Genomic DNA, 13,769 nt, shown 5'->3' on the forward strand with positions numbered 1-13,769 from the left:
TATATAAAGAAATACATACGTTATGGAAAATCCAAACAAATTTCCATGTGGAAAGAAGAAGAAAAAACAAAGTCTCACAGCTACACAAAAACAATGGGAAAGGAATACAGGTGGGATTTCATAAAAAAAGCAACAAAAATGAAATAGAGGATTCCCCCTAATCCTAGTACAGAAAAATGCCAACCTCATGGTTTAGGTGAAGCATGACATTTTTAGCATTTTCATGTCCAACTGGCTTTAAAGAGACAGTTTTAGTCACTTCAGGTTGAAAATGTTGGGCAGCTGGCAAGGATTAGGGGTCTCTGTGGGATGCAGGAGGGCCAGCTCCCCTCCCCCCCACTTCTTCCCCCTCATCCCCAAAATTTTTATGTCTTGTTTTTGTCCCCAAAATGGTCAATAACAATTCCAAAACTTCTAGGCTTGGAGCTGCATATTTCACTGCCTTTGACAGTCTTTTTGCACTGTTTCTATGGCTGTTTCAGGGCCAAAAAGAACTCATTTCAAACAGGAAGTGACTGGATGAAAACATTCTGCTTGGAAAAAATGGCTTCAAAATGTTGAGAAAGATCAAATGTCCAGTAGTACCCCCAGAGTTCTTTGCTGGGTGCTAGAAGCCACTGTGGATAAAAAATCGTCCACTATGACCAAATTTGGGGTGATGGGTGTCACAAAAATAGCTTGGGACAGTATGCAGCTACAGTCTGCACTTTCCTCATAGTTGATCTAAGGAACCACTTTTGTTATTTTTTTTAAACTCTTAACCAAATTGTGATGAGAAAACATACTTTAGAAGAGTGATCCTTCTTCAAAATACAATTGACAAACACCAGTGAATGTCACATTTCCTGAGTTCTCCTTTAAGACGTTTTGTCCTCCCATCTCAGTATTCAAATGTTCCAACACAACCACCTTAGCAACCTCTTTCCCATAGACTCCAGCAGGTTTGGACTATAAACTTTAGAATATTATTGTTCTTGGGAGAACAATGTTCACATTTTTAAATATATGAAAACAATAGTGCATTTACTGCAACATAAATGGAGGTGGGTAAGAAACATAGCAGAGGACTACTAGCAGTATTCTTTCACCATTCTGATTAACCCTTTTGTTAAAAGTTTCTCACAAGTAAAGAAAAAGCATTAGTAGGATCAGTGATATGTTACTGAAAATTCATACTGTTCAGTTTAAGACAGTAAATGAATGTGTATTAGAGGTTAAATAGAATTTTGTATGTTTTCTAGTCTATCATATAATATATACGTATATATATATAATACCTTTACAATCTGTCAGATTTATAAATATTACATAAATGTCTGTAACTCCTACTTGAATTCAGTGAGAAATCTCACTTTAAAAAAAAGTATGAATCCTGTTTTAGCCTTTGCTTTATTTGCTAGTTAAAGAGCAAGACACATTTTCAAAAAGCAAGGGTTCCTGGAAAAGGTGAATTTTAATTGGCATAAAGATGTTGAAAGCCTCACATTTTCTTTGCACTGATGGTTGCACAGATGAAAAGTTGCACTCAACAACACCTTGGGTAAACATACTTATTTCTGTTGTTATTATCTGTTATGGTCTATGCTTTTCACTGTGAATTTTTTAACTTGGTGCTCTCAATTTTTATGCATAATGATTTCAGATGGTTAAATCAAGGTGTTTGTTCATTACAGGGATTTTTCCAAACTGTTGAGCCGATATTTTTTGTTGTTAGACAAAAACAAAACAAAATGTTCAACTGTAATATTACTTCTGTTGCTGCATGTGACTTGGATGCATATTGATGTCATCATTAGTTTTCTCATGTGTTCTTTCCCATCCACATAATGTGTTTTGTTAACAGTGTTCACTGCTTAATCCTAGGTGAACATGTGTATAAGATTTCAACTGTAAGTACATATACCTAGGAGTATGCCCCATTAGACTGATGGAAAATTACTTCCAAGTAGCCCAAGCCAACATGTCAATGACCTTGTTGACTAGGAATGGTAGACTTTAATGTCCAACACGTCAGGTTGGGATAAGCTGGAGTAGCATCCCATCTGATGTGGATGTTAAGTATCCTACTGTGAATACAAAGAAATTCTTTATGGAGTTTACAAATAAATCATAGAATCATAGAGTTGGAAGAGACCACAAGGGCCATCCAGTCCAACCCCCTGCCATGCAAAAAATCTAAATCAAAGCATCCCCGACAGATGGCCATCCAGCTTCTGTTTAAAGACCTCTAAGGAGGGAGATTCGACTAAACTCTGAGGGAGTTTGTTCTACTGTCGAACAGCCCTTACTGTCAGGAAGTTCCTCCTAATGTTGAGGTGGAATCTCTTTTCCTGTAGCTTGCATCCATTGTTATATAAATAATCTACATTTATAGAGATTATATATAAGGAATACAACCCTTGATAATCTCCCTAAGCAAATTTACTTGGGAGTAACTTCTGCTGAAGCCAGTGGGAGCTATTAGCAGATTTAAGACTGAGATGCAAGTGTGTGATGTGAGGATTGCAGCCCTTCCTGGCTGAATCCCACTGTTTTCCTCAAAGGAAATACTGAAAAGGGAGAGAGACAGTTGGTCCATTTTTAAAGGAATCAGTGATAAATTGGATTCTACGGCTTTGCATAGAAGGGGCTACATGTTCGCTTGCTTGGAAGCCAGCAACTGAGAAAGGAGAGATGTGTTCTTCCCACTCAGCAACATATTGAGTTGTGCCATGTTAGTGCTGTCAAAGCAGCTCTGTGGTCATGTGAGTTCTCACACTACAGTCAAAGAGGAAATACTGGTGTTACTATACACATAATGCAGAATATCTGATGTAATAATGAAAGAAGCCAAATGCTCCATATTTGCTAAAAAGAAAAAGCAACCCTTCCTTGGCTCATTACATACAGGTGGCTGTTTTTGAAAGCATTATTTGTTCTCTAAATGATCTCTAGTACTTGAAAAAAGTGATTAGAAGAGATTTTGAATCCTGTTCAACAAATATTTTCAGTCCATAAATTGAACAATGACTTTGCTAATTTAGGGGTTCTTTGAGTTGCCTATATCTATATTTTAAAACTAGTTCTGTCACTGTTTCTCAGTTTGTCTCTCTCGCACACATACACACACGCACAGACTCACATGCACACACACATAGTGTTTCAGTGTAGTTTTATGTGTGCTTAAATTGAGCACAGACAAGGTTATACATGAAGTTTCACACTCTTCTTGATCTGGATGTCAGTGATTCGGCCATTTACATGATTTACCAAAATGAACTGAATACGGAGTGCATTCTCTCGAAAAATATGTGCCAATCTGGAAGTAAAATCAGTTGGTTTTATTATGTGCAAATTTCCACAATTTTTAAAATAGAGACAATGCTTCCAACTTCTATGTAAAGCAGACACCTGATTTAACTGTGCACTGAATAATGGGGAGATTTTGGCCATTCGGATATTTTAGACCAGGGTGAATATGTTATGAGGGCCCAGGGGCCTATTTTATACCGGCTGTACCTAAAACAGGGAGGAGAGAAAATTAAAATTGGAAAGAGTCAAATATCCACTTCTAATATGGGATACAAGCAAGAAGACCTGTAACTTGTATTTAATGGCAGTTCTCAGCTTCCAGAGGCTTCCAAGAACAGATATTGACCCTTTTTGTGTGAAAAAGCTTTTTGTGGAAAGCATCAGGAGAGAGCTGGGAGCCAAACTTTGCCCACCCAGTTTAGACTAAGTCTCAGAAGCTCCAATCTATGTAAGTGGTCATATAAACATCTGGAAGGCCAAAAATTCCCTAGTCCTATTTTGCAAAAAAGGCCTTTTTGATATTGACGATTTCTGCTCTTTAACATGGTGGTACAGAATGAGATCCAACAGATGGAAAACAACTTTGTGCAACCAATCTTTCTTTTGCTTTCCTCCATGCTGCAGCTCCCCTGGTCCCCTATACATACACACGTCTCCAAAGGATAGGGGGAACCTACTGAACATCATTGGCTATGTCTTATGAAACTACAGCATAATTGGAGAATTGCTCCAGACTGTGTAAGCAGTGCAAAATTCTACTGACCAATCTCTGACAATTTCTCATCTCCTGCTAGTTGTACAGTGGACCCTTGTTATACGCTGGGTTTTGGTTCCAAGATCCTCCATGTATAACAAAATCTGTAGATGCTCAAGTCCCATTAAATATAATGACATAGCAAAATGGTGTCCCTTATAAAAAATGGAAAATCAAGGTTTGATATTTGAAATTTATACTTTTTTTTAACATTTTCAAACCATGGATGCTTGAATCCGTGTATAAAAAATCTGCGTGTAAGGAGGGCCGACTGTATAAGATGTACAACCCATATTGAACAGTAAATAAAATTGTCTGGAAAATCCAGAGAAGACTGCAGAAGGAGGAAAGCAAATGATAGGTAGTAACAAGTTTCTTCCACTCATACAATCCATCAGTTGAAACTTTGTTCTAGAATGTTCATCTGTGCACACACCTTCTGTTCATGCATATCATCTCATTCTCTAAAGCTGTAATTGCTGAGCTATTCCAATAGAAGACTGTGTACTTTTTAATAGCCTTGAGAATTATTTTGTATGATGGTTTTTTAAGTGAATGTGCACTCTTCAAGAAATGAAAGCTTGAGATTTTCCAGGAGTCACATTTTTAAACAGTGTTTGTATACATTTTAACACTTTTGTATTTTCTATTTTGGTTTTATATATTTTTATGTATGCACAGTGTACAGATTTTTCCTGTAAATAAAGTTTGTTTTTTATTTGATTAGAAGTATTAGTCTTCTCTCATTATTCAGCTTGAAGGATAAAAAATTTCTTAGGTTACAAAACAGCTATATTACTACTGACTCATTTACTAACTAGAAATGTGGTACCTCTTATACTAGAAACAGATAGAAGAAGGTTAAAAAAATTCTTCAGTTACAAAACAGCTATTGCTATTGACTCATTAACTATTATACCTGTTATACACTTGAAACAGATAGAAGAAATTACACTAGAAACACATAGAAGGAAATACCTAAATATAGGAATGATAATTAGTCTCTAAGAAAAGAATTATGAATTACTTTTGAATCCATAACTGTGTGAGGAACAGATTTTAAAAAATGAGAGCAACAAATATGAAACTTGTATCTTCAGCATCCAATGAGGTTCAAAAAAATCTCTCTCTCTTCTCTCTCTCTCTCTCTCTCGCTCTCGCTCTCTCTCTCTCTCTCTCTCTCTCTCTCTGTGTGTGTGTGTGTGTGTGTGTAGGCTACCCTTTGCACACTTGATGCAGACCAACATTTACCCAAGTTACAGTGTTCCATGACCACTATTAAATCTGTAGTTGCAGCACACTGCGAAGTTTACAAATGTCTCCCCACAAATAAATCCTCAGAATAATTTGATCTTGTTTCTAGGCCAGAACTAATATGTTAGTAATCTGCCATTATCCCTGTTTTTAATTTCTGGGCTTTTTCAGGCCATTGGAGATGTATGATTCATGCAGTTTGCACTCTTGTCGTATTCATCCTCTGCCCTGACAGACTTTTCTGGGCACAAGTCCATTGATTACATCAAACCCCACATCTAAGTCTGTGTGGATGCACATATACATATGATCATGCAAACACACCTTTTCCATCCATGCACATGGTATTACTGCATATTTGTAATCTTTTTTGGTTTTTTAAATAATCTTTATTTGTTATTTTAAAAAAAATAAGAAACAAATAGACAAGCATTGTTAAAATTCATAACTAAATCACATTTATCAAGTCCACATATATGTCAATAGACAACATCTTATATATTCCACAAAGATTATGCACATTAAAAACAATTGCACATAACAAATAAATTACTAAGTAATAATGACTTATTCATTCATTCCACACTTATTACTTTCTTGTTTACAGCCTTGATACTTTCCCCCTTAATTACTTCATTTTACTAAAGACTATCTTAAGTTGAAACTGTAATGATTACTTTCCCATTTAACTGTACAGAATCTTTTTTTTGTTTTTAAAGACAAATTGTAAACTGAGGCAAACTTCAGAAGTGCCAGTAAAAACTTGAAGGCAGGCAGAATAGAAACCCCTGGACATCAAAACCACACAACCACGGATAATGAGATATCCACTCATGTCAGTATGCAACTAGAGCTAAATTGAATATGTATATACAGATCAGATTTTGAAACATCAAATAATTTAACAGAGTTCTTTTTTACCTTGTTAACCCAGTTGGCAGTTCCCTCGTATGTGTTTCTAAGCCACAGTCTGTTAAGAAATAATGCCTTGGCTTTTCTTATGTAACTGGATTCCATTTTATTTGTTTATTAAATTTTAGTTGCTCAATAACTGAAGTTCTCTGGTTACTATACAGATAAATTTAAAAAGCCTCATTCCCACTTGCCCATTTACCCTGGATAGAACTAGGCAGATCCAGGTCCCCCCAGATCAAATCTGCTTGGAAACAAGTTTGTACTACCCTTTACCTCGATCAGGAAAATTTACCCCTCTGAAGTTCACATTTGCGATACCCGTTTAAAATGGAGCCTCCTCTGTTGTCAACCAAATTCACTTCCGCTTTTGTCAAAGGTGACGTATCCTACAGCCATTGGCCAACCGAATGGGTGCTTCCCCCCCCTCCTTTTTTTAAAAAAAAACTGGCAGCAGTGTTTGCATATTCTGTCAACTTGTCAAATTTAAAAACCTCCAGGTGTGTGTGTGTGTTGTATGTATTTGGGTCATTACAGACTATGGCAATCCTAAAATGACCACATCCTGGGATTTTCTTGGCAAGGTTGGTTCCGAGGAGATTTGCCATTGCCTTTCCCCTGAGGCTGAGAGAGTGTGACTCCCCCAAATCGTGGGTTTCCACAGCCTTCCAGCCTATAGCTTCCCCTTCGCTTCCAGCCCAATGCTACCTCCGAAGCCCTTGCCTCCCCCACATGCCATCCTCTTCCTGTCACAATAATAATAATAATAATAATAATAATTCCTCACCCCAGAATACCATCCTCTTGCTTTGCTTTCCCTCTGACTGTGACCCCAGAATGCCTTTACATATGTAGCAAAAGCATTCACACATTGTATCAATTTGCCAAATTGAAAGGGAAACATTTATAACATTCGCATTGTAGCATTCACATATTACACACAAATTTTTTTTTAAAAAAATGCCTCTTGCAAAGTGAGGTGCCATGCTGGAAGCAAGCAAACAAAAGGGAAATGTAGCACAAGCAGACACATTCTATCAGTATGTATCAACCTGTAGAACTATTTGCATAGTCTGTCAAAAATAACTTTACAAAAAAAGAGAGAAAAGGTATGTTCTGCCCTCTGCCCTTCCTCTGACCTAATCCCTCCCCTGAACTTGAGCCTTCATCCTGCTCCTTCCTCCTCCTCCTTCACCCTGATTCTGTCCCTCATGGCACCCTTCATCCTGTTCCTTGCTCCTCCTCCTCCTCCTCCTCCTTCACCCTGATGAAGGGGAGGCATGTTCTGCTCTCTGCCCTCCCTCTGACCTATTCCCTCCCCTGAACTTGACCCAATCATGACCGGGGCCAAGTTCATATTTGCCGGGACCTGGTTTTACTCAAAAGATACAGGTAAAACTCCATTTTCAAAAGACCCGTGCCAAGGGGGATTTGCCCCTCAATGGGTGTGCAAGCCTTGAATTCGGGTGTTAAAGAATCGGGGCCAGTATGAACTTCCCACTTTTAATCCAGTTTCTGAACCGGGGTAAAAGGTAGTCTGAATAAAAAGATAAACTACAATAAGCAAACAAATGGCAATAAAATTGCTAAATATAAAACTAGAACCAAGTTTAACAGCATCACACCAGGAAATGAATGAGTGAATAAAAACTATTATTATTGTTGTTGCTTCTGCTGGTGTTATTACTGTTATTGTCTACATAAATCAACAGTCAAACTACCTGAAAAATAAAAAGATCTCTCCCAGTGACCAAAAAAGAGAAAGAGCGAGAAAAGCCAGTAGATGGCAGGGTAACTCTTTCTGGACATACCATTTCACTAGACAGAGCAGATCCATTTTCTCCTGATTCAGTTCGCTTGATAAAGACAACTGGACTGTCCTATTTGGTAAATATCGTAGGAGATGCTCTTTCAGGGAATCTGACCTCAAACATATAGGGCTTTTGGTGAAGAGCAGCACTTTGGCTTACCACATATACTCAGCTATATTGACCTCATGGGCAGGTTTTGGGACCAAAATTATGGATTTTGTTATGAACCATGGATAAGTTGAGGGTAAAATGTAGGGGCATGTAATAAAGGATCTGAAGGATGAAGCAAAGTAAAACAAAGAATTTATAAAATTTCAACAGGCATAACTGTTTGTGCTCATGAGAGAAAATGGGATCGAGGGGTCAGTGCCTCCAGGACAGATTACACTCTTATCTTTCAGCAGAGAATGGTTCCCTTTTTTATGAGTTAAAGCACAGAACTTACACTGACCCATGGATAAGTCAACTCAGGTTTTTGGAGTCAATTTTTGATTAAAATTTCTAGACTTGTACATGAGTATATACAGTAATCCCAGAAACAGACTCACAGCCAGTGCAGATGGCAAAATGCTAGCAGAATGTAACTGTGTGGCAGACCCATGTATCATTGCTACATTGCAATAATCTGAATAGAACTTGTTCCTAAAGTATCTCTGTCCAGGTAAAATCATAGCTGGCATATTAGCCTAAACTGATAAAAGATACTATGAGTCACCAAGGCAACATGTAGCTTGAGTATGGCTCTGAGATCATCCTAAATTATGCACCTAGACGTTCAAACCACACATACAGAGAATACTAAAAATTCAATTCAGCCAAACACGTGAATGATCTGCAAATATTAGCTCCATCATATCTAGATTGATTTTCAGTTCACTGGACTTGACCTGGTTCATTATCCTATTCAGGGACAGATTCAGAACAGCCACAGGTCCCTCTATATTTAATTAAAAGGGAAAGGTAGAGTCGAGTGTCATCTGCAAGTTGGTGGGAGTATAACTGCTGTGGGAGAGTGCACCACCATCTGAAGGAATGGGCCATCTATTTTTGCCGATCTTTCATTAGGCATAGAACGAATATTGTTTCACCAGAAAGGTATAAAGTGATGCTTGTCAGAGGCGAGGCTTTTCCTGAGCTTTCCAGTACAATGATGCCCAACCGCATCAGTGGCAGTAAAGTGTCAGGGCAAAACCTAGTCCAACTATATGTGCTGTGATCCAATGGGCACACCAGTCTCCACCAGCATTCTATGATGATGTGAGGTAGAGGCTGCCTGCTCTTTCCCACTTCCTCCTCAGAAGTGCAACAGCAGCTGTGGAGCATCTCCATCCTTTCAGCTGCCAATCAGATTTGGTGGTGAACTAGGCACATTCTAGCTGTCCTTGCACTCCTGGGGGATGCTTTCATAAGGCTGCATCTTTTTCCTCAAGTGTCTGAGAGCACTCAAAACAGGCAAGATTAACCCCTACAGCTTATCCATGGGCAAGGGGATGGAGTTGTACCTATGAACCCCCACCCAATGCTGTTGTGCACCTGGAGTGAAGAGCACTGCACAACGAGATATAAGATACCTCCTTCTCTAACCTCTAAAACATACATACATATGTAATAGGAAGCTACACATATATGAATATTTTCAAACTTGCGTGCATCACTGCCAAAACTTCCTCCAAACGTAGCTAAAAGGGATAGGAAGCACCTGTGTCTGAATGCCAGGAGTGCTTCCTGAATTGCCATGGAAATGTGGCCCCTCCTTTGCATCCCTGAATCGTTCCTGGGGAGCGAAATTCCTCTGAACGCAAAGTTCACATTCATAGGAAATCTGCTTCCCTTGCAATGATTCAGGGATGCTAGAGGGAGCCACGTTTCCATGGTGGTTCAGAAAGCGCTCCTGGCATTCAGACACAGGCGGTTCCTTTCCCTTTTACCTACGTTTGGAGGATGTTTTAGCAGCGATGCAGACAAGTGTGAAAATCTTCTATGTCACCAAGAAAATTCTAGCCATTACGTCTCCCCCTAGCAATCTGAAGTGGGGCAATTCTCCAAGAATTACACCACAAAGATCAGCTGGTTTTTGGGGGGACAGCTTGTGTCCTACTCTGCTGTTCCAAAGACCAAAGAGAGTTTCTGCTGGTCACAGAACTGTCCCAGCGCTGCCAGGGCCAAAGCATATATGCTGCTTCAGACCCAGCAAAGCTCCTCCATGTCAGATATATTTTGTATATATCAATATATATTTTGTCTTGGTGAAAGGTGTAGAAAAAAGCGATCAGAACAAACATCCAAAATGTGTTGCGCCTGTTTGTGTAAACAAACTTACACAAAACTCTTTTACTGAGCATTCCTGAAAGAAAGATGGATCTTTCCTTTATAGCCACCTTCCCTAGTGCAGGGTCATCTTGGGGGCGGGGAGAGACGCTAGGGTGTCACCCAAAAGGAAAGGGCAAGGTAGCCCAAAAAAGTTTGGGAACCACCAATCTAGATGTTCTGCACTACAATTCCCATCGGCCCCACCCAGCACAGACAGTAGTCTGGAATAACAGTCAGACAGGAACAATAGGATTTGGAGGCTGGGGAAGGCTGCGCTAGAGGTGTTCTTTACAACTAATTTTGTGGATTAGATACGTCCTTCAAAAACAGTTTGTTCTACCCACAGTCGCAATGAGCAAAAGCTAGCCTGATTTTTCCAGTGATTAATAGTCCCTGTCATTATGATGCCAATGCTAGAGATACATACATTGATCAAGCAGCCTGATTTATCAAGTGATGAATGGTCCCTGTTATTATGGTGTTATGCCTATTACACAATGATAAAGGCTGAAACAAACCCCCCTTGAGTGCTCATATCTAGGAAGGGTTTCAAATGAATCCAACTGCTTGCTTCAAGTAGCAGTTCCCACCCACTTCTAGTAGAATTCCAAGGTTTGCAGAAGAATGGCAGATCTGAAAAGAGTGTACCTCATTCAGAGGTTGTAACTGAGGTGGGCAGTAACTGGCTAAACCATATATGAAATTGATAGGCAGGGATAGGTAACCAAGGCCTTGTGAATCTCAGAGGTCCTGCCTAGATTGGGAATGAGGGCAAAATGGGTAAAAAGAATGATTTTATTCAATGGGGGAAGAAGACTGGCTGGCATTGCCCAGCTCAGGCATTACATCCCCCCTTTCCTCTCCTATTCACTGAACTAGGAAATTGGTCTAACCTCAAATTATTAATCAGGATGTGAAACCAGGCTCATAATGTGGCAGCCTCTTTGAGGGCTTGTCTACATAATTAAATTCTCAAAATTAAAATAGCATGTGTTCCGGTCTCACATGATTTGGAGGAGTTTGGGGTCTTTGTAGGGTGGCGGAAACTCCACAACTCCATAGAAAAAACCTTCACAGTTTTTACCAGGGTATCTGTAAGGATGTGTATTATCACACGTGTGGCCAGCCAGCTGGCCTGTCCATCGCATAGTTCAGATGGCTGCACATTTCAGCAGTGGGAGGGTAAATAGATACAAATTTGCACAGAAAAGTGAAGACAGTTAAATGTTGATACGTGAAACTCTACTGCAATTTTCACAATAAGCTTACACATAGACTAACACCTAGACAGGAATATGATACTGAACCATTAAACTGAAGCAGGTATGCAAAGGAGGGAGAAATACAGACCTGTTCTCAGCTTATTCAATATGTGCACTTTTTTGAAACCGAGAAATTGCTACCTCTGAACCTCTCCATGTTTCTTGACTTTGGCAAAATCTCAGTGTGAAATCATACATTTTAGTAACATCTGTAGTTGCACAGATAGCACTGTTTAATACATACAGTGGACCCTTGTTATACATTGGGGATTGGTTCCAAGATCTCCTGTGTATAACAAAATCCATGGATGCTCAAAGTCCCATTAAATATAATGACATAGCAAAATGGTGTCCCTTATAAACAATGGAAAATCAAGGTTTGATATTTGAAATTTACACTTTTTTGGAACATTTTCAAACCGTGTATGCTTGAATCCATATGTAAAAAATCCATGTATAAGAAGGGCCGACTGTACTGCTATACTATTCAGAACACATAACAAAACCCCTTATTAATATATCCTTAAAACTAACCAAGTGTTGCCCCATTATTTTTTATATGCTCTCTCATGAAAGCATTATAAAGATAAAGGCCTTACCTTCTACTTCATGTTGTACTAAATGTAAATGTCTATATTTCCTTTCTGAGTATATGTAATTGGTTGCTCTACAAAATTCTTTTCAGTATAAGCTATAATACAAAGGTTAATTTGCCTTTGCACTCATTTTCCTGGCTTTTTAAATGTCAACACGACAACCTGTAGTTCCAATCATAATTTTGGTGACCCCAAAAGCACCACAAAAGGTCTAGCTAATCCATTTGTTTGTCATTAAGCTTATAAGTATGTCATAGCTGAAACCTTCCAGCATTTATTTTATGCTTGTACCTGTTAATTCAGGTTGAATCCCTTTTCAAAATTGTTCATTGTCAACTTTGAGACAAAATTATTTGGTGATTTGTTATTTCTATTTATGAAGTTAAGATTCTTTACGTGTATATTTAGAAGTAAGCACTCATGAATGTACAGGGTTCAGTCAATGCTACTATTTAGCTAGAGAACTGCAAGTGGACAAAATGCATTATGACATGATGGCCAATTTTAGCGCCCCCCCAAACACACACACACACTAACACCCACCTTAAAATCAATTCTGGAGTCCCACAGCAACAAAAAGCCTGCTTCTAAACAATGACTAAGGGAGACGTTGCTATAGCAATCGGCCCAGTTCAGTTGTATTTCTGGCCTATTGGGTACAAGATAAGGACACTCATGTCTTTTTCCCCAGCAGGGGAAGAAAGTAGTTGGAAGAGAGTAATTTTGAACAAGAGAATGATTGCCAGCAAGAAAAGAATGAAGCAACCTGCTCCCCTTTGCCCATCTTCTGTTCCTTTGCACCAAACGTCAGCCTTCCAAGTAGGTATTTCAGGAGAATGTTTCATGCCTCTGAGTGTTAACACTGACCTAACTTGGCATAATTTAGATGCTCATGTTGCAAGTTGGAAAATGAGGCTGAAGAATTCATACTGGGTTCATTCAGTTAAAATAATGATCCAAATGAGAGTACCTCATGGGCTGCAGCACCTCTCTGAAGGAATAATCCATTGTCTGAATTTGAAATGTGTGGGGCTTTTCAGCAGACTGACCATCTTTGGTGTACCTTGAATTGTGCTTCTTGTTTCAAACCAAAAATAACATTTTTAAAAAAGAAAACAAAAGTGTCCAGTCTAGTTTCTTTCTTTCTTTCTTTTAAAAAACCTCTTTCAAACCTGCAAATGGCATAGAATACCAAAAATGCTCTTGAAGTGGCTTCTGGGTACTCCATTTGCCATTTTTGTTCCAAAATTTTACTTTGGCACAGAGTATCTGCTGGTTGCAAGAGAAAATGAATATTCCTGAGCAGTATACTCTCAGTTAGGGGAAAGCAATGGCAAACCTCCCCTTAACAAATCTTGCCAAGAAAACCCAATGATAGGTCGCTTTAAAGTCTCCTTAAGTCCTTGGAGGCACACAAACCTGTTTCTCATCCTTAGAACAAATAATTAAATATATTATTTCCATCCCTTCTCTTCTGCACTTACACCTGATTTGTGTCTATCTATATTCATTTACTTTAACAGAGGCTGTCCTGGTTGTCCTAAAAAAAGAATATAAAAGGACGCTGCTGGCACATGCT

General features: G+C 38.9%; 2 protein-coding genes across 4 annotated transcripts in view; one reads left to right on the forward strand and one right to left on the reverse strand.

Annotated features, from left to right (window-relative positions):
• The window catches only part of ST6GAL2 (ST6 beta-galactoside alpha-2,6-sialyltransferase 2), an 85,776-nt gene extending 81,103 nt beyond the window's left edge, over positions 1-4,673 (forward strand). The window contains exon 7 of one of the 2 annotated variants that reach the window (XM_089511375.1): positions 1,401-4,673. In XM_089511375.1, coding sequence (XP_089367501.1) covers positions 1,401-1,404 — 4 coding nt within the window. In that variant the 3' untranslated portion in view covers positions 1,405-4,673. The remainder of the gene's footprint in view (positions 1-1,400) is intronic. The other variant, XM_089511372.1, reaches the window with a different exon arrangement.
• Positions 1-13,769, reverse strand: part of LOC149319250 (parapinopsin-like) — a 107,158-nt gene that overhangs the window by 7,595 nt on the left and 85,794 nt on the right. The gene's annotated exons all lie outside the window — the stretch shown is intronic.

The sequence above is a fragment of the Sceloporus occidentalis genome, unplaced genomic scaffold (assembly GCF_023333645.1).
Source record: "Sceloporus occidentalis isolate IW3139 unplaced genomic scaffold, rSceOcc1.0.p SCAF_2, whole genome shotgun sequence".
NCBI classification, from domain to species: domain Eukaryota; kingdom Metazoa; phylum Chordata; class Lepidosauria; order Squamata; family Phrynosomatidae; genus Sceloporus; species Sceloporus occidentalis.